General features: G+C 38.5%; 1 protein-coding gene across 1 annotated transcript; it reads right to left on the reverse strand.

Annotated features, from left to right (window-relative positions):
• Positions 1 to 386: 386 nt before the first annotated feature.
• Positions 387 to 14,805, reverse strand: LOC129490631 (uncharacterized). Its single transcript, XM_055294487.2, has 8 exons — positions 14,691 to 14,805; positions 14,231 to 14,576; positions 13,258 to 13,445; positions 11,676 to 11,851; positions 7,820 to 7,875; positions 7,503 to 7,558; positions 7,072 to 7,356; positions 387 to 415 (listed from the first exon to the last, which is right to left on the reverse strand). The coding sequence occupies exons 1-8, from the start codon at positions 14,797 to 14,799 to the stop codon at positions 387 to 389; spliced, it is 1,245 nt and encodes a 414-aa protein (XP_055150462.1). The 5' UTR covers positions 14,800 to 14,805.
• Between the last annotated feature and the right edge of the window lie 9,723 nt (positions 14,806 to 24,528).

Below are 24,528 nucleotides of genomic sequence, written 5' to 3' on the forward strand. Positions count from 1 at the left end.
AAATATTCTGGAATTAGATCAGGATAATGATTGGATAACTGTGAATATACTAAAACCACTGAATTGTAGACTTAAAAGAATGCAGTTTAAGGTATGCAAATTATATGTCAATGAAGCTGTTATTTTTTTAAAGATAGAAGTGAAAATACTCATATTAATGATAGCTAAAGTGATTCTAGTGCTGCCGTGGAAAAGGGGACTTGGAGTTAGGGAACCTCCCAGTGTCAGGACAAACTAAGACTATTATAATATTTCAGTCTTAAAGAAGATGATCTCTATGGAACCTCAAATGCAGATTTACCATGAAGTATATTTGGCTTTGATTTTAGGGCCCCTTTCTATCCCAGAACCTAGAAACTTAAATTTATAATTTAATTTTCTTTTTCTTAAAGAGAGCCCCAGAAATCAAAGAAGCATCAGGCCCTGCAAAACCTGCATTTTTGTGTGTAGAACTCACAGAATCATGCAGGATAGACAAAGGACAAAAAAGGCTCACGGAACTCCAGAATATTAGGAAAAGTTTCTCGTGGTGAGCTACATCCCATGTGTGAGGGGCCCACATTTCTGTTTTGTGTTCTTTGATGTAGGGAAATACGAGATTATTTTCTCCATTTGGGGTCCCAGTGAACAAGAGTCCATGTTCATTCACCTCTTTTTTATAAACAGTCTTTCTTGGCTGCTAAATTTGACGCACTTTAGAAGGATCATGGGCATAAATGCAATGATAAAAATAATGTTAGTTCCCAAGTTAAAGTAATGTCCCAAATCCAGAATTTCTCATAACACAGATCCTCAAGTCAAAAATCCAGGTCATGATTTAGTGTTGCAATAAACAGCTGCCAAGCCAACAGGAAGATCAGTGTGGAGGGGTGTAAACAGTGTGGGTGAGACATACCATGGAGGCAGCCTTTACTGACCCGGCTGTTCTGAAACCACAATGCCGATGGCACAAGGAAAGCCTCTCATCAGGACACTTTCCTCATAGCACTTACTCAGGTAGCAGAATTTCTAAGCAACCACAAGAGAAGGAAAAGTGAAGGGAAGAGAGGATAAATACTGCAGTCGCTGGAGATGGAGTTTCTGCAAGTGAAACTCAGCAAGACAGACAACCTTGGTCTCAACTGTAAACACAAGGGAGTAGATTCAAGGTGATACATTAGTCCCTGAACTGTTTTCCCTTAGAGTTTCTATTAACAGGTTATGAAGTATTTCAGCATAGACCAACTGAACTGTCACGTAGCAAAGTTAGTGTCACTTCTCAGGAATGTATGCCGTCTGGGGAGAAGAGACAGGTGGGCTGAGGACAGAGGCATTTCTAGAAAACAGAGCTTAGTTTCTGCTTTAGACTGTTCCTCCCCCAATTCCTCTGTGTGGTGTAATCCAAAATCTCCACGGTTCCTTGGCACTGAAGAATCAGAGCTGGAAGTACTTGGAGGAAGCCTCCAGCATAGAACCCTGGAGACAGAAAATAGTACCTCCCACCCTAAGCGGCTCACACCCAGGCCCCACCTGCAGCCCCCGAGGTTTGTGCTGGGTTCTCGCTGCAGTCCCTCCCACTGTGTCTCTCAGAGCGCAGTAGTACACGGCAGAGTCCGACAGCTGCACTGAGGGCTTCTCCAGGTGGAAGGAACTGTCACTCTTGACATGACTGGCCTGAAAACCTCTGCTGTCCGTCTCCTGGTTTTCTGAACTTTTCAGGAGGAGCTCAGGAGCTTTGTTTAGATACTGGACATACCAGAATAGAAAAGTTGAATAGCTGGACTGATAAGTGCAGTTTAATGTCAGAGCTGCCCGCTCAGGGAGGGTAACTGGGCCTTCTGTCTGGGTAACCGAGTCTCCATTGGTCCTCCCTAAAAAAAGGAAAGATATTATTATACTGGCAATAGAAGAGGCATGGTCTCCAGTTTGGAAAGGGTTAAAGGTCATCCTAAAGCTAAGGAATAGAACATCTCAGAAGTTCTGAGTAAACATTACTCACTGAATATCAACAAGATCACAAGTCCTGAGCAGGAAGCGGACAGCATGGCTGGCTGAGAAGCAGTAGAAGGTTTTGTTGAGAGATACCCAAACCGAGAGGTATATTTCTTTATGTTGTTGATTCTTTGCCGGAATCTTCTACAAAATCTTGACTCACGTGTTAAGCAGGGTAAACTGCTCTGCAAGATCAGGCCATAGGCTGGAACAAAGAGATGTGCGCAGGAAGGAAAGATGAAATGTGTGTCAAACCACAAGCTGAAGGGAGCAGCGCCCTCTTGCGGCTCCTCTCTGTCTCTGAAGCCTGCTCTGAGTCTCGGAATGATGTTCATTTTCACCCTGGGGTGCGGCTTAACCTGCAGACATAGAAAGAAAATGGTCTCCGAGGTGAAGGGTGGGACTCAAGGAAGGAGCATCAAACACTCTGCTGACTTCATTGTGTGGGTGATTCCTGTCACCTTCTTCAAGGCGCAGAGCAATATGACTCCCTTGAATCTCCCCAGTCCCAGCATCTAATGTGTTCACAAGTGGTAATTTAGCTTTAGGCATCTCAGGATATCCTGAGAATATATAAAAAAATGTGAGATTTTTTTCTCCACATATTTCCCACTGGTCCCCCGAAACCAGGGGGTGAGCACTTCTGCTTAGAATGCCCTTCCTTCTCCCCACTCCCCTTCACTTGGACTACTCCTGTTCATTCTTTGAAAACCACTGCCTCACCTTCATGTGAAAACATTCTGCCATCTCTCGAGCTGAGTTAGTGCTCTCCTTTTTTTCCACCATACTTTCTGTCCTTGTCACATCATATTAGAATCATTTCTGTCCTGTTTCTCAAGCTGCACTTAGTGCTCCTGAATCAGAAGTTGAATCCTGTTACTATCAGCAGCCCTTTTCCTAGGACCTTAGCTCATAGGAAATGCTCAAAAAAACCCTTAAAAATTGGTGAAAAAATGAATGAATGGCTGTGTCTGGTGGGCAAAATTATCTTTGATGAAGGACAGTCTGTGGGAAGATGTGTCTAGTGTCTTAGGCCCCTGGTGTGACTGGCTTCATTTAGGAGTAGATCCAGGACCTGGTAGCAAGTGCATTCCATGTTCTTCAAAATTGAGTAAGGTGCAGGTCTTCTTATAAGGGGCCACTCTCATAGTAACCATTTTTTTAATATTATGGTGCTTTCATATACCCAACAATAAAATTGGGTGTCAACTTTTTAGGCTCATAGCTTTTATACAATTACCAAATCAGACAAAAACTGCAAACAAAATATAAAATCGATAAAATTCAAATTAAAACATTAGTGTAAGAAATGATTTTTCACTGAAACTAAAGGGTTAGTGTAGACTTATTAAAAGAAAGCTATGGATGTGTATAGTTGAATAAGTGAATTGATTAAAGTTATTTGGGGCTCGAAGTGCTATTGTCTGAGTTATTGTGATTAGTAATTACTAGGATTTTTTCTTCACTTTTCCTATTTAGAAATACTCATGTCAGTCACCATTATACAATTTTATTATTTAATGAAGCACCCAAGAATTCACCACTGAAAAAACGTTTTTTATTTACTGCTACTTTTATGTCTATTGAATTGCATGTTGATGCATACAAACAACAAATGTTTGCAGTATATCCTCTTTCAATGGAAAGATGCAGGTTCTTGGGAGTGTGCCCTATCCGTAGTACTATGTGATATATCTGTAGTGCTGTGTGCTATGTTCTATATCATAACCAAAATTTTCCAAAAATTTTTCACCATTTAAACAGCTGCAATGTCTTCATTTGTAGAGTATTATTATCCCATTTACCCTTAATTTGGTAAAAGTGACAAAAAAATCAAATTCAAGGGGGCTATTCTATTAGTCATCTAGATTATTAGAAATATACCTTTATTATTTTACATTGTCCTAATCACACACATCTAATAATTCTCTTTTAATTTCTATACCTCAGGGATTGATAAACTTTTCTTTATAAAAGGACAAATAGTATATATTTGAAATCATACACTGTCTGTTGCAAGTACTAAACTCTGCTGTTATAGCATGGAAGCCATCATAAGCAATGTGTAAATAGATGGGCATGGCTATTTTGCAATAAAACTTTACAAAAATAAGTGGCAGCTTGTTTTGAACACTAGGCCATAGTTTTCTGACCCCCATTACACACCAACAATTTGTTCATACAATTCCAAATACCCATGGACTATAGTTTGAAAAACTCAGCCCTATTTTCTGGTGTGTTCTTTCTTTTTTTTTTTTTTTTTTTTTGAGACAGAGTCTCGCTCTGTGGCCCAGGCTGGAGTGCAGTGGCTCCATCTCGACTCACTGCAAGCTCTGCCTCCCGGGTTCAGACCATTCTCCTGCCTCAGCCTCCTGAGTAGCTGGGACTACAGGCGCCCGCCACCACGCCCTGCTAATTTTTTTTATTTTTAGTAGAGATGGGGTTTCACCGTGTTAGCCAGGATGGTCTTGATCTCCTGACCTCGTGATCCACCCTCCTTGGCCTCCCAAAGTGTTGGGATTACAGGCTTGAGCCATTGTGCCCGACCTCTTGTGTGTTCTCTTACTACAACATTATTTTAACTCTTAGAGGAGGCTTAAAATAAAGGTAGTATATTAAATAAATTAATAGGAAGAAAGAAGAGGGAAAATTGATTATCTTAGTGCTTAAGTTACTTTGGTGTTACAGATTCAAGGCTGAGCAGCACAGATAATGGTCCCTGCCCTTAAGAAGCACATAGAGTAATAATAGAGACAATTATTAATTAAATAAAGAAATAAAAGGAGAAACTGCACATTTAAAAAGGCAGTGGTCCACAATTCTAAGAAAGCACATTGAGCTTTCTTCTATTACTGACTCTTGAACAGACGTATGAGAATAAGTAGGCATTTACTGGGTTCTACTCTCAAGGGAAGAGAAAAGAATTTTTTAAAAAGAGTAAGAATGTATCCTAAAATTGCTTTGAGGGGGTTATATAAGATGAAAAAAGTGCATTCAAGAAACGTAGATAGGACCAGTATTGAAGAAAAAGATAAATTAGGAGCTTATTGTGGAAAGATACTGGAGAGGTACTAAGAGTCTAAATTATGGAGGGTTTTGTAAATCACATGAAGCAATTTTTTTTCTACTCTAAGAACCAGTGAGGACCCAAGTGGTTGACATGGTCAAATTTGCACTCTGAAAAGGTACCCTCATTGTGTACAAAGCACTATACTGAGAAGTGATGGGGTCTGTCAAGCTTGCTGGGGGCAGAGCAGCAAGGGATTAGGGAGAATTTTAAATTTGGGTGTGGAGGTGAATTAGGTTATAGAGGTTGTGATGTCTTCTGGAAAACTTAGTAGATGGTACACTCAATAGAACTTGGAAATACATTGGATATGGTAATTCAGAAATAACTATGAACCAAAAATATTATGAGTCCCAATATGTCCTAAACTGAGGGTCTGGCAGAAACTTCTAATTGTCTGTAAAATGTCCATTATCGCCTATTTTTTTTTACTAATAGAACCCGAATTTTGCTGTGAATAGAAATATACTTAGATAATAATCCTGATATCCTAGCCTCCCTTGCAGATGGGTGGAGGTGAGAACATCGAATAACACTCAAGCAAATTAGTAAGAAGAAGCCATTGGGTGAAGCTTCTGGAAAAGACTGACTCAGCCAACATGTACATGTGCACTTGACTTTCTCCTTCTTTCAGTCTGGAAGGTGTATAAAGTGGAAGGATCTCTATCAGTCTCTTGAAAGTATAAAAACAAGAGTGACACATTAAGAGTGAGAAACAGTAAGCTAGAAAGACCCTGGTTCCTTTGTAACATGATGAAGCTACCGCACCAGCCCTGAATATTACAGAGCTCCTTTATGTGGAAAACAACCCGTCAATCTTGTTAAAAACATTATTGTTTGGGTTTTTTAAATGTGAACCTGAGCCAATCTCTTACATATATAGAAGATATTCATTAAAATTGAAATTCATCACTTTATCAGAGGCTGATTGAGAATTGAGCTTAATAGTCCAGATCTTCAAAGATGCTCTAGTGATTCTGGTACAGCTAATATTAATGGCTCAAGGTCTGACTTGTGGGAACCACTGTCCTATACAACCTTTCCCTGCCCTCCCTGACTTTTCTCACCAAAGCATACACCGAAATACAAATGCTGTAATTTTCTCCACAAACACATTTTCGGTAGTATCAAAACTGTGTCAAGAAAACTATAGTCAGCATTTATTTCTCAGTAAGAGCAAGAGTAAATGGCTGAAAAATTGTTATGTATTTGATACTGAAAATGCCTGCTTTCAAAACACAGCATTTTAGGACCTGGTAGTGGCGAACACCTATCTCTCCTTTGGATGGGGAGAAGTTGTTACTTTCTTATAAACTCCCATTTTACCTAATAGAGACATTGAAGCTTGGGAATCATACAACTAATAAATGGTGAAATCGGATCAAGATATTTGTCACTATCACTCCAAAGATTCAGATAATTGTCTGTCTTATTATGCAATGGTTTTACTCCTCAGCTCTAAAATGAAAAGCTTGGTAAAGAGTCCTAGGACCTCTTCCAATTCTAATCCCTAATGAATCTACTGCTTCTTATACAAGAATTAGAGAAATGTAAGAGCCACATCATGCATCTCAAAGACCCACTGATGTCTTGGGAGGGCTGCACATAGGACAAATGAGACCTTCGAAAACTGAGCAGCCTTCCTCCTCTTCCACAAGTGCCCAGTGATTGTTTTTATTTCCCCTAATAAAATTAGGGATTCAGTAATATTTTGGACTCATTGATCCAAATCCTTTATTTCAAGTGAGGAAATTGAAGCCTGCTACACTGACAATGTCCCTGTGTAGCCAGGATTAGCAGAACTGAGCCTGGCATTTCCATTTCCTGTTCCAAATTTCATGCCTTTTCCCCTAGTCCAAGATGCTTTTTAAAAAATCATGAATTTGAAAGGGTTCCCCTTTTACTTTGCCAGCTGTTTGTAGATTCTTCTTCACTGAAAGACATAACCACCAATTCTACCCACTGTTAGGGCTTCTAAGAAGCTGCTTTGGCAGGGTTTGCATAGAGGCTGCAGGTTCCTGGGGAACACTGTGCCTCCGTAGCACAGAAGTAAGAAGCAGTGTCTGCTGCCCGGGAAGCCGTGATCAACAAGGAACTGCTTTTCCTGGAAGTGTCAAGCGTGACCCTTAATCTTCCACTATGTTTCTCTCTTTCATTTGAACGTATTAAAATTAGGTGGACAAGGCCTCTACCTGACTCTTGTCTATACCACTGTAAACTGTTTATACTACTTTTGTAACTGCAGTTCATGGTGGCATTTTCACCCTCCTGGATGGTCAAGGCCTGAGGATCCTCTTCTCCTTGTTGACTGTTCACCCCTAGGCAGAAACACAGGTCCGGGACCAGGAGTCAGTCATTGCATTTTCAAATTACATTTCCAAAGTAATCAGAACACTTTACCCCTCAGTCCTGTGGGCTCTAAAGTTTGGTCTTGCTGTTCCCATCACCAAAAACCCCAACTCACTGGCCAGTTGAAGCCATAGAATCACCAAAGACACTCCCAGGAGAGTTTCCATTCTTCTTCCTTATTGAAATCACAGAAGACCTGAAATGGAGCCACGCTCCTCAGTCACAGGTGAGCTCTCTTTACTGGGTGAATCTCTAGTCCTTCTGTCCCCTAGTCTCAGGTTCCTCCCTAGCCAGTCAGAGGCAAGCTCACTCCTTTCCTTTCAATGCAGACAGGCTGATTTAAAGCCAAGTTATTCTGAGGACAGGGAGGCACTGCCCTCTTGTGATGACAACATCATCTTACTGCCATCAGGATGTGCGTTCAGAACTTACTCAGAAGAAATTACAAAGCTATTCCAGTCTCTGCCTTTATCGAATTCTAGTTCTAACTTAGAACAGGAACAGGTACATGTCAATTCAGGTAAGAACTCAACTACGAAAGAAAATTGGTGCTCAATATTTGCAGACTACCTCTGAGAAGCACTGTTAAATTCCCAGTAGTTACTATGACCTCTGATCATGTACCTATGAGCTTCCTTTTAAAAAATTTTCCCTGGAAGAGATTATATACAAGTCAGGGTTTTTATTGATGGGCAACAGAAATGGACTCTGCCTACATTAGGTAGAAAAGGAATAAATTAATGAATACTGGATTTGCCTCAGAATCTCCAATAGGGTCAGAGAACTAAACTCAAAAGATATTAAGTCAGCAGCAGTACAGAAAATCACTCTGGAGAACCACTCCTCTGAGTTTCCCACTGGCTCCTCTCCTGAGCTCCAGATACTGCACGTAGTTTATGCAAGACTGTTCACGCAGGACAATGTATGCAGCTACAATTCCACTGCCTTGTAGCTCTGTAAACTCTCATGTCCATCTTGTTGCAATTACCACCACTCTCAAAAAGGAAACTCTTACTTTTTTGTTTGTTTGTTTTTTGTTTTTGTTTTTTTACATAAGTAACTCCTGAATGAAAGTTAGGGAACAATTCATCTAATTGTTGGAGCCCAAGCCATGTGCTCACATCAAGCCATGTGCCCACATCAAGCCTAACCAGTAGGCTGGTTATCAGTGTACTGTATTAGTTTACCAGGGCTCCTACAACAAAGTATCACAGACTGCATGGCTTAAACAACAAACATTTATTTTCTCATGATTTTAGGGACTACAAGTTCAAGGTCAAAGTGCTGGCAGGTTTAGTTTCTTTTGAGGCCTTTCTCCATGACTCATAGATGGTTGCCTCCTTGTTTTGTCTTCACATGGTCATCCCTTTGCCTGTGCTATCTGTCCTAACCTCCTCTTAAGGATGCCAGTCTTATTGAATTAGTGGTTACCCTCAGGACCACCTTTTAACTTTACCTCTAAAAGTTCTGTCTCCAAATAGAGTGATGTTCTGAGGTACTGGGGGTTAGGGCTTCTACAAACACATTTTGTGGAAACACAATTCAGCCCATAGCAATGAATACCTAGAAGTTTTAGTTTCTATGGCAGGAGGCAGGCGGGTCCAGGAAGAGAGGAAGTTTTGTAGTCAGGCCATCGAAGTCAGGTTTACATCTATCAATTCAGTAGCTGTTTCTGTCTTCTGTGCCTACATTCTCTTGGCTGTAGAACGTGGATCATGAGTAAATAATAATACTACCTTTTCAAAGCTGTTGAAGGTTAATGATGAGATAATAAAATGTCATTTAGCACAGTGCCTGACATTCATTAGTGACTGAAAAATTATTATTGTTACAAGAAAATGGGTCCTGATGCAGAGCAGTCAAAAAGAATAGCAAGAATCTTCTAGAGTATTTTATAAATGTTCTCAAAAATTGATTTTAAGGTGTTTTGTGTGTAAAACAGAGGGAGAGATGGGAAAGAGGAGAAGAGAGGAGAACAGAGAAACGAAAAAAAGAAATGAAGAGAAGAGATTGCTGGCTGGAGCAGCATGTAGACTGGAGAGTTCCAGGACATAAGTCTGGAGGAAGCGTCTGGGTCAGATTACTGCCAGAATAAATCTTTATGTTTTTCAGTGTGAAATAAAGACATATGAAAGCTTTTTGAGCAAAGAACCAGTGTTATTTAACAAACCGAAATTTAATCTGTCTGCCCTCTTCCAGATAATTTTGAAACAGTCTGTGAGGAAATTTAGAATAGTAGTTAAAAGATGTGCCCTGGTTCTAAGAAATTAAATGATGTGTCTAATGTCTCACAATGAGGAGGTCAAGAATATAGTACTTTTAATATTTGTATGTATTTAGCTGTATCTGCAAAAAGTAACCAGAAATATTGCTGACCTCTTGGGAAAACTGTGAGATAGAATAAAACTATTTTTACAATAGTGCTGATGTTACTTGAGTCTTTCACTGTGTTGACATTCACATTGATGGAGCAAATGCAATTGCTGGCATTTTAACACAGGTAAAATAAATGAACCCAAAATATTCTAGTAGTCATTGTACGTAATTATTACCACCACACTGGCAAGAGAAAAAGATTTTATTCAACAATGTCCTACATGTAGAAGCAAAATTGTTTAAATTAAATCTTGACCCTTGAGAGTATACCTCTTTAATATTCTGTGTGATGACATAGGATGTATGCACAAAGCTCATCTGTGGTGTACTAACACAGCGGTGTCTCAAGAGAGAAAGACACTGGAGCATTGTTTGAGTTGTGAGCTAAACTAGCTGTTTTTCATAGAACTTTTTTTTTTTACTTGAAGGCATGAGTGACAGAACAGCAGATTTGGGTAATTGGAAGATATGTTCTTAAAAATGATAAAATGTGAGCCTGCCACTTTGAGGAAAACAACTGATAGTGGTTGTCGCCAATGATAATATTTGAGCTTCCAAGTGAAAATTAGAATTTTGGAAAATTTGCATCCGCTACCATCGGCTTCACACCTTCTCAATTCTTAGTAGTTTTACTGATAAAATTGGTGGTGATAGTAAGGAATGCAATTTTTGAAACTATAGTACTGTATTTGTTTTGAAATTGTTATAAATCCATGGGAAGTTGCCAAAATAGTTTATAGAACCCTATGTACTCTTCACATAGCCTCTTTCAGTGGTGACATCTTATATAATTGAAATGCAATATAAATACAAGGAAACTGACATTGTTCAAATCCCACTAACTAGACTACAGATATTATTCAATTGTCACTATTTTCCTGCTTTTCTCTGTGTGTGTGCATGCATACATGTGTGTGGTTCTTGATTTTATCTCATATAACCACCAACATAATCAAGATTCAGACTGTTCCATCAACATAGAATTATCTCATCCTAACCTTCTATATGCACAAACACCCTCCCATGCCCCATCTCTGTCCCCTAGCAACCATCTCTTATAGTTCTGTTATTCTGAGAATGTTATATATATGGAATCAAACTGTACGTAACCTTTGGGAATTGACCCATACAGGTTGTTCCATGTATCAATAGTTTGTCCTTTTTTTTCATATTATTCCATGGTATGAACTACTATAGTTTATTTAACCATTTACCCATTGAAAAATATCTAGGTTGATTCCAGTTTTTGGCAATTATGAATAAAGCTACTATGAATGTTGTATAAGCCTTTATGTGAATGTTACTGGGATAGATGTCCAATGCACAATGGCGTGGTCATATGATAAGTGCATGTTTAGTTTTATAAAAAACTGCCAGATTATTTTCCAGAATGGCTGTACTATTTTACAATCCCACCAGCAATGTATAAAAGTGTCCATTTCTCTACATACTCACCAACATTTAGTATTATTACTGTTTTGTATTTTAGCTGTTCTAATATGTTTATAGTGATATCTCATTGTGATTTTTGTTTTCATTTTGCTAGTGAAGAATGATATTGAATATCTTTTTATTTGTTTATTTTTCACCCATATTTCTACTTTGGTGAAATATCTATTCTATTTCTAATTGGATTATTTATTTGCTTCTTTTTTACATTGAGATTTAAGTGCTCTTTATTTATTGTAGATATAAGACTTCTGTCTGATGTGTGATTTATAAATATTTTCTCTCTGTCTATAGGTTGCCTTTTATTCTATTAACAAGGCCTTTCTACAATGCCAAAGGTTTTAATTTTATTTAAGGCCAATTTATGGTTTTTTTCTTTTATAGATTACACTTTTTGGGTGCATGTCCAAGAACTCACTGTCTAGCTCTGGTTCTCAGATATTTTCTCTAGTTCATGACATACGAGTTTAGGATTGGTACAACGATGTGCCGAAGGTCTTGAGGTGAGTTTTATTGATAAAACTATTGTCTTCATAAGCAAGCTATTTTTCCAATTAAGAAAACTCTTATCCTGATTAGGCATCTGTTTGCCGAGATGAACATACTGTTTGCCTATATTAATTGGTTGGACACGGTTCCCTGAAGAAACCAGTGAAATCACATTAGCGGAGGTTGACTCACATGCTCACAGGAGAGGATTGCTAATTTTTATACTTGTTTAAATGAATTTATTTAACATTCCTTTACTGTGTACATTGTGTGCTCCATACTGTGCTAGAAGGTTAGGTTAAAGCCAGAGAGAACATAATGGCTCTTCTTTGGAACATTCAGCTCAATAGGGAGAGGAGATAAGATACAGTTTTAATATACCGTGATGGTTACCAGAACATATTGCAGAGTTGTTAGGAAGTGGGTGAGTAGCTCCAGAAGCCATACAACACATATAGACAGAGCTACATCTGAAACCCGGGGGATTTTTTAAGGAGTCTAATGGTGCTTTCCTACCCAATAGTAAAAGTTAAGGGAAACCTATGGCAACAAATTAAAAGCCATGACTATTGAAAACTCAGACTCTTTGAGAATGAAGATTTTTGTCATTCCACCAGGTAAATAACTCCAATGCACTGATGATGTGGCTGAGGGCAGAAGAATATAAAATAGGTAACAAGAGAAGGAAGCTGTCTATGTCAATTGAAGCCCAGGACCAAGTCTGGACTCAAGGAATGTAGTAGCTTTCTGTATTTTATCTTTGCTCATTATATGTGTTTCTTTGTATATGCTGCCATTTTATTCTCTCTTTCTTATCATAATTATTTTATATGTAAATTATTGGAGATTAACTTTATAATTTAGTCTGTATATAACAGCATATTCAGTAGAACTTCCTCTGAACTTGAGATGTGGCCGATACAGTCAGGGATTCATACAGTGATTGTTGGGACTACGGATCGTCTCATTTGGGAGAAATAATGAAAACTCCACTTGTTCAAGGACAGCTTTAGCTTGTTAGGTAGAAACATAGTGTCATTTCACTGTTGTTTGGAAGTTGAAATGTGCATATAGGAATGCACATGGGCCAGGTGCAGTGGCTCATGCCTGTAATCCCAGCACTTCGGGAGGCCAAAGCGGGTGGATCACCTGAGGTCAGGAGTTCAAGGCCAGCCTGGCCAAAATGGTGAAACTCCGTCTCCACTAAAAATACAAAAATTAGCCGGGCATGATGGCAGGCACCTGTAGTCCTAGCTACTCGAGAGGCTGAGGCAGAAGAATCACTTGAACCTGGGAGGTAGAGACTGCAGTGAGTGGATATTGCGCCACTGCACTCTAGCTTGGGTGACAGAATGAGACTCCGTCTCAAAAAAAGAAAGAAGAAAGAAAAAAAGGAATGCATATGAAAGATCAGTAGCCCGAGGGATAGGGTGTGACAGTTATCAGTGTATTACCTCTCAGCTCCAAATCCACCCTAATTACCCTATTTGTGGACTGGATCTGGACCCTCTAAATATTTGATATTAAGCTTTGTCAGTAGAGGGGGCTGGAAGGACCCTGCAGAAGGATGACGCTTCTCTTCCTGGTTCTGGTATGTTTTCCACACTTCTTGTCCACTATGCTTGGTTGGCCTGTGGGACAACAGTGGCACTCCCCTCCAGCAAGCCTGACAGGTGGTTTCTTGGCAAGTTTCACAGCCACCACAAGCAAGTTCATCAGCACTCCTTTGCGGGCTTCCCATGAACTGTATTGTAATCCCGGTAGGTATTTTTCTGCTTGTCAGTATTTCTCTCTGGCACCTCAGGAAACTTCTCCACCATCCAGCAGGCTCCAGCTACACACTCCCAATGAGATCTGAATCATAGCCTTGGCAGGAGGGGTCAGGCTTATGCCAATCTATTCCTTTCCTGGGATTCTACCTTAGTCCTAGAGACAGGAACTTCTGCTTACATGTGCATTCCTATATTCCTTAGAGTTTTTTTTTTTTACCCATTAGTAATTAATTACTTATTGTTATTTAATAAATCTTTATATTATACTTCATTGCGTTTCTTTTTTCCTGGCTGGACCCTAACTGAGATAAGAGAAGTCTATGAAACTCATGGAAAGAAAGGTAATAGATATAGAAAGATGAACAATCACAAGCCACGAAACAGCAGAGCACTTTAGGGAACTGTGCTCAGGTATGTGGTGACAACCACACGTGGGGATCATGTGGGGCAGCAGAGGAGTTGGAGAGGTAGGACTGTGCAATGGAAGCCTGGACAGTACTTCTGAACAAAGAAAAGAATACTTTTTATGCCATGCAATATAGCTTTTATTTCAAAAGTATGTTTCCAGTACTACTAGACAAAATAAATACATTTACTATTTTAAAATTAATTTAAGCAGGGTAAATAATGAGAATTTTTTGGACTAAATTATGAGGTTAATCTATAGCTGACAACTGATGATCTAATATCTAGGAGATAAACTCAATATTAATTTCTGGAGGCAGAATGCCCCGCTGTGGCCATACAGAGAGTTTACAAAGAAATACTTCCTGTATTTAAAGGGTTTGTGTTCTGCTTCCTTGCAAAACCAGCTACTGTGCCACTTAGAGCACAGTAATACATGGCTGAGTCTTCCTCTTGAGCAAATGGTTTCTTCAGATGGAAAGATGTCTCGCCTTTGTTAAGGTCAGCAGTGAAGCCTTTGATGCTCTCTCTAGAGATGTGTCTCAAGAGTAACTGGAGGCGTTGTTTGGGGTACTGGACATACCAGAAGAGTTCAGGACTCCCAGAATACGAATAGTTGCACTTCAGCTCCACTGGGGCCCCTTCAAAGACAGAGAGGAGCTTCTCGGGCTGAGTCACTCTCTGGGCTCTTGTTCCTCCTATAACACCAATTCTGGATCAGGAAGAGCCTTACAGACTGGGGATAATATTCATTAAAGTTATTCTAAATCAGAAGACCATAGAAAAATAGGACAAAAAGAGGCTTTACTTACTGAGTATAAATATCACAAGCACTGAGATGAGGGTGGGCTTCATGTCTGACCTGTGGAGAAACAGGAAGCTATTTTCTGGATGTCTTTTCTGGAAACGATTCAGCCACATAGACACTCTGACAGAGAGGTGGATGAGTTTACCCAGCATGTATAGCCAAAAGCTCTTCTTCAAAAAGATGAGGTGGTTTTTGGCTATCAAATTCAATTTGTGTAACATCTCCCTCTAGAGGCCAAATACAATACTGCAGCTAACTCAGGCTTGGGGAAGCCTTCAAATTCAGAGAATGAGAATTTCCTCAGTAAGACAAAGTGTGATGCTATACCAATTGAAATAGAATGTTATTTTAAAAATCCACATATAGGGCTTAATGAAGTAGAATATAAAGTTCAAATATACAAGTACATATGGAAACTTAGTTAAAATGGGGGAAAATGTGCAATCCTAAGAATCATTTGGAAGTTAACAGATAAATTAGGAGCCTACCTTAATACCTGTTGTAAAATAAAGTTCAAATGACATAAAATTTAATATTTTAAGTAAGATAAAAAACTTTTAAAATAAATTTAGAATGGTGATGGATTTGCTAAGCGACAGTCAAAAAACATAAGAAAAAATATTGATCGATTACACTTCATAGAAATTTAAATTTCTACACAGATATTTTAGTGAAATGTTTAAACATTGCCTGATCAAGTTGTTTTATTTTCCATCCACCGTCATTGATTCTGACCTTCCCCACACAGGAAATGGCCCTTTGGGATTTTAGTTCTATACGCTTTAAAAAAAAAAAAAAAAGAAAAAAAGAAAAGAAAAGAAGGCCATAAAAAAAGGAACAATCATTTGGCTCAGAAAGAGGGAAATTCCAGAAAAATGGTAGATTGAAAGTGTCCCCAATCCCTGGTCCTTAACCAAAGATTTTCTCCGGCTCCCAGTCAAGCTATGTTGAGAGAGCTCAAGTGAGGTGTCCCATTTTGGGGTCAGATATAAATCTGGGGTCAAGTAGACAGAAGCTCCGGGATTAAGAGCAGAAAACTATGGGTCATGGAGATAGCGTCTCCTGCAGATAACTTTTTTTCTAAAAAGAAAACTAATTCTCTTGAGAAAGTCTCTCCTCTGGCCTCCAAATTGCTCAGAAAAAAGTAAGAGATATGCTGTTACTTAAATGAGGTGGAATACAATGAGATCAGGGAGCAAAGAGATTTTCCTCTAGTTTTCCTGCAGTGTGCCAGCATAATTGCTGATGTCAGTACCCCACCGAGTGCTGCACTGCTGACTAGAGGCACACAAACATCTAGGATTTTTATGCTTTCAGGATTGCCTCCACTTAAAGTACCCAGTAATCAGACAAGTCAGGAGGGGAGTGAAGAAAGGGAAAAGATACCTCAGAGACAAATGGGAGCCTCATCTGGATCAAGCATAGCCTGAAAAAATTATCAGCATCAGTGTCCCAATTTCCTTAGCCAAAAAAATCAGGACATGTGATTTGAAAAGTGATTGTGATTTCATTTATAAGAAAGCTCTCACAAAGAAAGAATATCTCATAGAATGCATCGTTTACTTAATCACCCTTAAAGGAGTAAATACAATACAATTAAATTAAGAGAATTCTTTTAACACAGGACATATAGTCATCATGAATATATAAAATGAGACTTTGGTTGATAGAGAAATAGCACGTGTATATGACGGCCACCCCGACTTATTTCCATCTCTCTTCTCCTATCCAACACTTTCTCCATTCACTTTGCAGCCCCACCTGGTCAATTCCGCTCTGTGAACAAGAGGTAGAGGTCACATTTTTTATTGTGGTAAAAAAAACACGTAACATTACATTTACCATCTTGATTATTTTAAAATGTACAATTCAGTAGTGGTAAGTATCTTCACATTGTCGTGCATCAGCTCTCTAGAACTTTTCAACCTTGCAACACAGAAACTATATGAGGCATAGACCACATTCTGAAATTCAATTAAATGTGTCATCTTTTTTCCCCCAACCTCTTATTTCTTTTTCTCTCTTTTATCCTCTCTCTGAATATTTTCATTATTTTTTCTCATTTCTTCTCATTTCCTTTTTCTTGTTTTTCTAGTTTCAGAGGAGGTATAAAAGAAGGTGGAAATTATTGAAATAATTTCAAAGTCAGAATAGAGACTCATATTTTAGAAGTTTTAGTCATAAAAATTAAAACTGTAAGGCTTCCAGCTTTATCATTTCCCTTGCTGATTTCTAAGATCAATCTTCTTGGGAGACCGTCTCTGTGACACCCATCACAGCCACAGAACATCTTTGCAGATGAATAAATGGAGACTCCCCCTGTCCGTTTCATATGTGACTAGTTCAGATGCTTTGCTAACTGATGCTAACTCTCAATTTTTCACGGAGTCAGCTATCTCAGAACTTGAGGGAAAAGTCCCTCATTTAGAGTAAAACCTAAAGAGCCTCCTAGTGGTCTGAAACCATCAGGTCAACTAACTCATCTGTGGAGTCCCAGAGCCTTCATCCCAATTCTTTCCTGAGGAACCACCCAGACTGTCAAGAGCAAAAAAACTGTCAGGCTTATGGTCATTTTTTTTTTTTTTTTTAAAAAGGAAACTGGTTTCTTCCTCCAAATTCCACATACAAGAGATTACCGTATTAAAATATTTTATCAAATTGCATCTTCAAGGTTTAATGTGATTTCTCCAATTTATTTCAAAGTAAGTCCTTAGTAATTTATTGAGGTCTACTATAAGCTAGATCTTGTGCTAGGTCTTAAGAAATTAAAATATTACTAAGACATCTTATCTGCTCACAAGACATTGTAGTTTAGTGGGAAAGACAAATGTGTACATGTGTGTGTTTTCATATAGATCAAGTAACACCTCAAAAAGTACAAAATGAACCCAGAAATAAGGAGCTATTTCTTAAATCAAAGGATGGTTAGACAAAGATTTAAGGAGAACATGATCACTGTTGTCTGTTCCTAGAAAAGATAAAACAGAATGCAATCAAGAAGCTAAATAAGCTTGCGAGTTGAATAGAGGCCCTTACTAAATGAAAATAAAAGAAGAGCAAATGGACAAAGACGTAGAAAGAAATTGGAGCCTATTTCTACAAAGATGTAGAAAGAAACTGGAGCCTATTTCTACAAAGATGTAGAAAGAAATTGGAGCCTATTTTTTATTATTAATTTAAAAATATTGCAGAACACATGGATGAATACATAATATATATACAGTTTAAATTTTTATCTGACTATAACTTTGAAGCACACAGAAGTTTGCAATGTGTTTGGTACCCAATTATATGTCCTGATAACCTATTGATATTAACATGTTTGCTTCCTAATATTCCATAGTACAGATTTATTACAGTTTCTATAGCCATTCTCTGAGAAATACCTTGTGTTTTAATTTTCACTATTACAAAAATAATCTGCAGTAAATATTCTGTGCATGGCTATTTGGCGGAATAAAGTGTAGAAATAAGCCATGTGGTTACCTGGAGTACTAGTACACAAGGCAGAGAAGTGAGCAGCTGCAAAGACGTTGAGGCAGGAAGATAATTTGTATGTTACAGCAACAATAAGTGCAGTGAGGCTGGAGAGCGGGACTAAGTAGGAAGGTGGTAGCTGATATCAAATGTCAAAGATATGGCAGGGAGCTAGATGGACTTGTATATTTTAGTAAAGAATTTGGTTTTCCTTTGAGTGAGATGGTAAGACATTACATAGTTGTGAGCACAGAAATGAAATTATCTGAATTATGTTTTAAAGAGATTGCTTCTCCTGCTGCATGGAAAACAGACAGAAGAGGGACAATGGCAAAAGACAGAAGTTCAGTTAGGTTTCTTTCAATCAACTAGGCAAGAGATTACTGTGGCTTGGATCAGAGCCGTAGCAGTAAAGGTCATGAGAACTGGTTGATTATGGGGATATTTTGAAGAAATGGCTGATAGGAATTCCTAATGGATCAAGTGCGGATGTGAGAAACGTGATAAGACAATGATGATTTCAAAGTTTTTGGCTAAGGGGATTAGAAGATTTGGTAAATGGAGTTATCTTTTGCCAAAATGAAGAAACCTTCACAAGAAGCGAGTGGGATTTAAGGAAGGCTTAGTGAGTACAGAGGTCAAATTCAGTAGACTATTTTCAGATATATTAAGTGGAGGATGTCAAAAAGAAGATGTCAGATAGATTATTTGATACTCGAATCCAGAATCCAGATGAGTTATCTGGGATTCAGTTATAAATTGGGGTATTTAAATGGGATTTAAAGCCAAGAGACTGAATAAAACCAGCTGTGAATAAAGTATTTATAGAGGAAAAAGATTTCCAAGGATAAATTTCTGAGGCATGCCAATGTTTAAAGATTAGATAAATGAGAGGAAAAAAAAGCAAAAAGACTGAGAAGGAACAACTGACAATACTGAAGGAGAAGGAAAAAAGAGTGGGATTTCTAAAAACCAATAAAGAAAGCATTCCAGGAAAGAAGTGTTCTACAATGTCAAATGTCACTATGTCACGTAAGGTAAGTCGAAAATACTAGTTGTAGCAATAAATGCATGCATATAAGTTTAAAAGGCTAAATGTTTCTATTAAGATATAGAAATGATCTGAATGGTTTTCACATCCAGCCTTCTACTGCTCAAGAGGCACAGCTAAAAGAAATATCAAGGAAAGTTTAAAGTGTATGATTGAGCCCTCATTGCAGGGCAGCCTGCTGGCACTCAGGCAGAACCACCATGCCCACAGTGAACACCACATTCAACTAGATGCCCAAGAGGAGGTCAGTTCCGGTGAAGGGCAAATAAAGAAGCCCATGAGGAGAACAGTAAGAATTCTGTCCCTGAAAGGTGTGACATCAGAAAGATGGCAGAACAGGAATCCCTGGACCCTCTTTTCCTCAATGGACACACCAATTCAACAGCAATAAATAAATCAATTCACTTGTTAAAAAGTCCAGTAACTAGTTCAGAGTCTCCAGTACCTTGAATGAGCAAGCAACCAGCCACATCAAAGATGACAGGAGGGTTTGTGACGTCTTCCTACCCCCAGTACTGTGTCCCATAAATGAGAGGAAAGCCTCAGTTTCAGCCTCTCCCTGGGGAGGGAAAGAGTTGGACATTACATCCAACATTCTAGCTTTACCACAGGCTGCCTGAGAGACTGGCTTCCATCACACCTGTCAAGGAGCATTGATAGGATCCAGTGTATTCCTGATGCATAGAGTCACTGAAAACAAAGAGGGCAGTTTTCGTTGTTTCATTTTTTGAGACAGGATGTCACTGTGTTGTCCAGGCTGGAGTGCAATGACACCATCATGACTCACTGCAGCCTCAAACTCCTCCTGGACTCAAGCGATCATCCCATTTCAGCCTCCTGAGTAGCTGAGACTACAGATGTCTGCACACCACCCCACTAGGCCAATATTTTTATTTTTTGTGGAGAAGGAGTCTCACCGTTACCCAGACAGGTCTCAAACTCTTGGCCTCAAGCATTCCCACCTCAGCCTCCAAAAGTGCTGAGATTACAGGCGGAAGCCACCATGCCCAGCCACAAAACAAGTCTCGACAAATTTAAGAAAGTGAAATCATACCATGTAATTTTTCTAATGAGAATGGAATAACACTAGAAATAAATAGCAGATGCAAAACTAGAAAATTCAAAAATTTATGGGAATTAAACATGATATTCTTGAGCGACAAATTGGTCAAAGAAATCAAAAGGCACATTAGAAAATGTTTTGAGATACAAACACAAAAACACAACATATCAAAATTTATAGAGTGAGCAAAAGCAGTACTAATAGGGAAGTTTGTAACAATAAATGCCTAAATTCAAAAAGAAGATCTCAGACAAAAAACATAACTTTACATCTCAAGGAACTAGAAAAAAAGAACAAGTAAAGTCCAATTTAGTAGAAAGAAGGAAATAATAAATATTAGAGCAGAATAAATAAAACATAGAGTAGAAAATAACATAAAAATAAACAAAACTAAGTTTTGAAAACATAAGCTAAATTGACAATCTTTTAGTTAGACTGAAAAAGAAGAGAAAAGATTCAAATAAACTAAAAATGTAAGAGAAGACATTGCAATGGATGCCACAGAAATAACAAGAATCTTGAGACTATTACAAACAATTATACACCAACAAATTGGATAACCTAGAAGAAATGCATAAATTTATACAAACATATAACCTACCAAGACTGAATCATGAAGAAATAGAAAAATCTGAACAGATTTATAACTGGTAAGGAAATTGATTCAGTAATCCAAAACATCCTAACACAGAAAAGCAAAGGACCTGACAGCTTCACTAGTGAGTTCTACCAACCATTTAAAGAAGAATTAACTCTAATCCTTCTTAAATTCTTCCAAAAAATTGAAAGGGGAATACCTCTAAACTTATTTTATGAAGCCATTATTACCCTGATACCAAAGTCAGACAAAGACACTACAGGAAAGTATACAGACCAATATTCCCGATGAACATAGATGCAAAAATCCTCAATGAAATACTAGCAAACCAAATTCAATAGCTCACTAATAGGATCACATACAATAACCACGTGGAAGTTATCCCTGGGATGCAAGGATGTTTTAACATATAAAAATGAATTAATGTGACACACTACATAACAAAATGAGGGATAAAAATTACACGATCATCTCAATAGATGCAGAAAAAGAATCTGACAACATTCAACATCCTTTCATGCAGGATGGTTCTCTGGGTGGTCTTGGACGAACCCGGTTCTCTCCACTTTCTTGTTTGTGGTTTTCAAGAATAACTGTAGAACGGGCCGGGCGCGGTGGCTCACGCCTGTAATTCCAGCACTTTGGGAGGCCGAGGCGGGCGGATCACGACGTCAGGAGATCGAGACCATCCTGGCTAACACGGTGAAATCCCGTCTCCACTAAAAAATACAAAAAAAATTAGCCAGGCGTGGTGGCCGGTGCCTGTAGTCCCAGCTACTCGGGGAAGCTGAGGCAGGCCAATGGCGTGAACCCGGGAGGCGGAGCTTGCAGTGAGCCGAGATCACGCCACTGCACTCCAGCTTGGAGAACAGAGCGAGACTCCATCTCAAAAAAAAAAAAAAAAAAAAAAAAGAATAACTGTAGAATGTACTGGGAATGTAACATCTTCAGACAGGAATGAAATGGCTGGAACAGGCTGGCTGTATTTCAGATACCCCCTAGAAACAGTGTCCTTCAGTACTTTTTAGCCCAGGGTGTCACGTCACCCAGGGGTCTGAAACCTAGGGCATACTAATTTCTGGGGTCCCTCAGGTGTGGTACAACTGGGCCACATGCAGATGACACCCTATCCACCCTAGGCAGCTTTCCTGAGCCTTGGGAGACCTGTTTGCAATGAAACCTAAGCTTCTGTTGTCCCTTGCTTATCTGTAATTAATAAACCTGTTTCATGTACCTTGTTGTATGCATGCATGCATGTTCTGTCTCACTGGACTCAGACAAGTTGATAACCAGTGCACAGTGAGCCCGCTTCACATTTCATGATAAAAATATTCAACAAATTGGGAAATTACCCCAACATAATAAAGGCCATATATAAAAAGCCCACAGCTAACCTCACACTCAATGGTGAAACGCAAAAAAGCTTTTCCTCTAAGATCAGAACAAGATAAGGGTATCCACCCTTACCACTTCTATTCAGGATAATACTAGAAATCCTAGCCAGAGTAAATAGACAGGAAAAAGAAATTAAAAGTACTCAAATCAGAAAAAAAGTAAAATTATTTCTGTTCATGGATGACATAAATTCATTAAAAACCCTGAAGACTCCACCAAAAAAAGCCTATTAGAAATAATAAATGAATCCAGTAAAGTTGTAGGGTATAAAAATAAACACACAAAAATCAGTGCCATTTCTTTTTTTTTTTTTTTTTTTTAGACAGAGTCTCACACTGTCTCCTGGGCTGGAGTGCAGTGGCACAATCTCGGCTCACTGCAACCTCCATTTCCCGAGTTCAAGCGATTCTCCTGCCTCACCCTCCCGAGTAGCTGGGATTATAGGTTCTTGCCACCATGCCCAGCTAATTTTTTGCATTTTAGTAGAGACAGGGTTTCACCATGTTGGCCAGGCTGGTCTCGAACTCCTGACCTCGTGATTCGCCCGCCTCAGCCTCCCAAAGTGCTGGGATTACAGGCATAAGCCACTGCACCAGGCCCATCAGTGCCATTTCTACACATTAACAATAAACTATCTGAAAAAAAATCCAGAAAACAATTCCATTTATTATAGCTACAAAAGATTAAAATGCTTAGAAGTAAACAACTAATTAGGCTAAAGGCTTGTACACAGAAAAAAACAAAACATAAGAAAAATTAAAGAAGGCACAAATAAATGAAAGATAGTCTATGTTCATGAATTGGAAGATTTAATATTGTTAGGATGTTTATACTACCCAAAGCAATCTACAATGTTATCCCTATCAAAATCCCAATGAAATTTTTATGGAAATAGAAAAAACTAAAATTTTAATTATAAAATTTCTGTGGAACCACAAAAGGCCCAGAATAGCTCAAACAATCCTGAGAAAGAAAAACAAAGCTAAAAGCACCCCACTTCTTGGTTTCAGAATATATTACAAAGCTACAGTAACTAAAACATCATAGTACTATCATAAAGACAAACATACGAACCAATGGAACAGAATAGAGAGCTGAAAAATAGATCCACACATATGCACTCAGCTGATGTTTGACAAGAGCATCAAGAATACATAATGGGGAAAGAGTAGCTCTTCAACAAATCGTGCTGTGGAAACTGGATATCCACTTGCAAAAGAATGAAATTGGACTTCTAGCTAACATAATACACAAAAATCAACTCAATATTAATTAAAAGCGTAAAACCTGAAAGTGTATTGATTCTTCCTATCCATGAGCATGGAATTTTTTTGTGTATGTGTCCTCTCTTATTTCCTTGAGCAGTGGTTTGTAGTTCTCCTCGAAGAGATCCTTCATATCCCTCGCAAGTTGTATTCCTAGATATTTTATTCCCTTTGTAGCAATTGTGAATGGGAGTTCACTCACGCTTTGGCTCTCTGCTTGTCTATTGTTAGTATATAGAAATGCTTGTGATTTTTGCACATTGATTCTGTATCCTGAGACTTTGCTGAAGTTGCTTATCAGCTTAAGGAGTTTTGGGACTGAGACTATGGGTTTTCTAAATATACAATCATGTCATCTGCAAATAGAGACAATTTGACTTCCTCTCTTCCTATTTGAATACTCTCTATTTCTTTCTCTTGCCTGATTGCCCTGGCCAGAACTTCCAATACTATATTGAATAGGAGTGGTAAAAGAGGGCATACTTGTCTTGTGCTGGTTTACAAAGGGAATGCTTCCAGGTTTCACCCATTCAGTATGATATTGGCTATGGGTTTGTCATAAATAGCTCTTATTATTTTGAGATATGTTCCATTAATACCTAGTTTATTGAGAGTTTTTAGCATGAAGGGATGTTGAATTTTATCAAAGGCCTTTTCTGCATCTATTGAGATAATCATGTGTTTTTTGTCATTGGTTCTGTTTATGTGATGGATTACATCTATTGATTTGTGTATGTTGAACCAGCCTTGCATCCCAGGGATAAAGCCAACTTGATAGTAGTGGATAAGCTTTTTGATGTGCCGTTAGATTCAGTTTGCCAATATTTTATTGAAGATTTTTGCATGGATGTTCATCAGGGATATTGGCCTGAAATTTTCTTTTTTTGTTGTATCTCTGTCAGATTTTGATATCAGAACGATGCTGGCCTCATAAAATGAGTTAGGAAGTATTCCCTCTTTTTCTATTGTTTGGAATAGTTTCAGAAGGAGTGG

Source organism: Symphalangus syndactylus, chromosome 9 (genome assembly GCF_028878055.3).
Source record: "Symphalangus syndactylus isolate Jambi chromosome 9, NHGRI_mSymSyn1-v2.1_pri, whole genome shotgun sequence".
Lineage (NCBI taxonomy): Eukaryota > Metazoa > Chordata > Mammalia > Primates > Hylobatidae > Symphalangus > Symphalangus syndactylus.

Bases quoted from the DNA above. Each gene is read 5' to 3' on its own strand.
- LOC129490631 (XM_055294487.2), bottom strand. From the start codon at position 14,799: ATGTGGCTGAATCGTTTCCAGAAAAGACATCCAGAAAATAGCTTCCTG. The intron at 14,577-14,690 runs GTAAGTAAAGCC...TTGGTGTTATAG, and splicing joins GCTTGTGATATTTATACTCA to GAGGAACAAGAGCCCAGAGA. The intron at 13,446-14,230 runs GTAAACTCTCTG...ATTACAATACAG, and splicing joins AATACAGGAAGTATTTCTTT to TTCATGGGAAGCCCGCAAAG.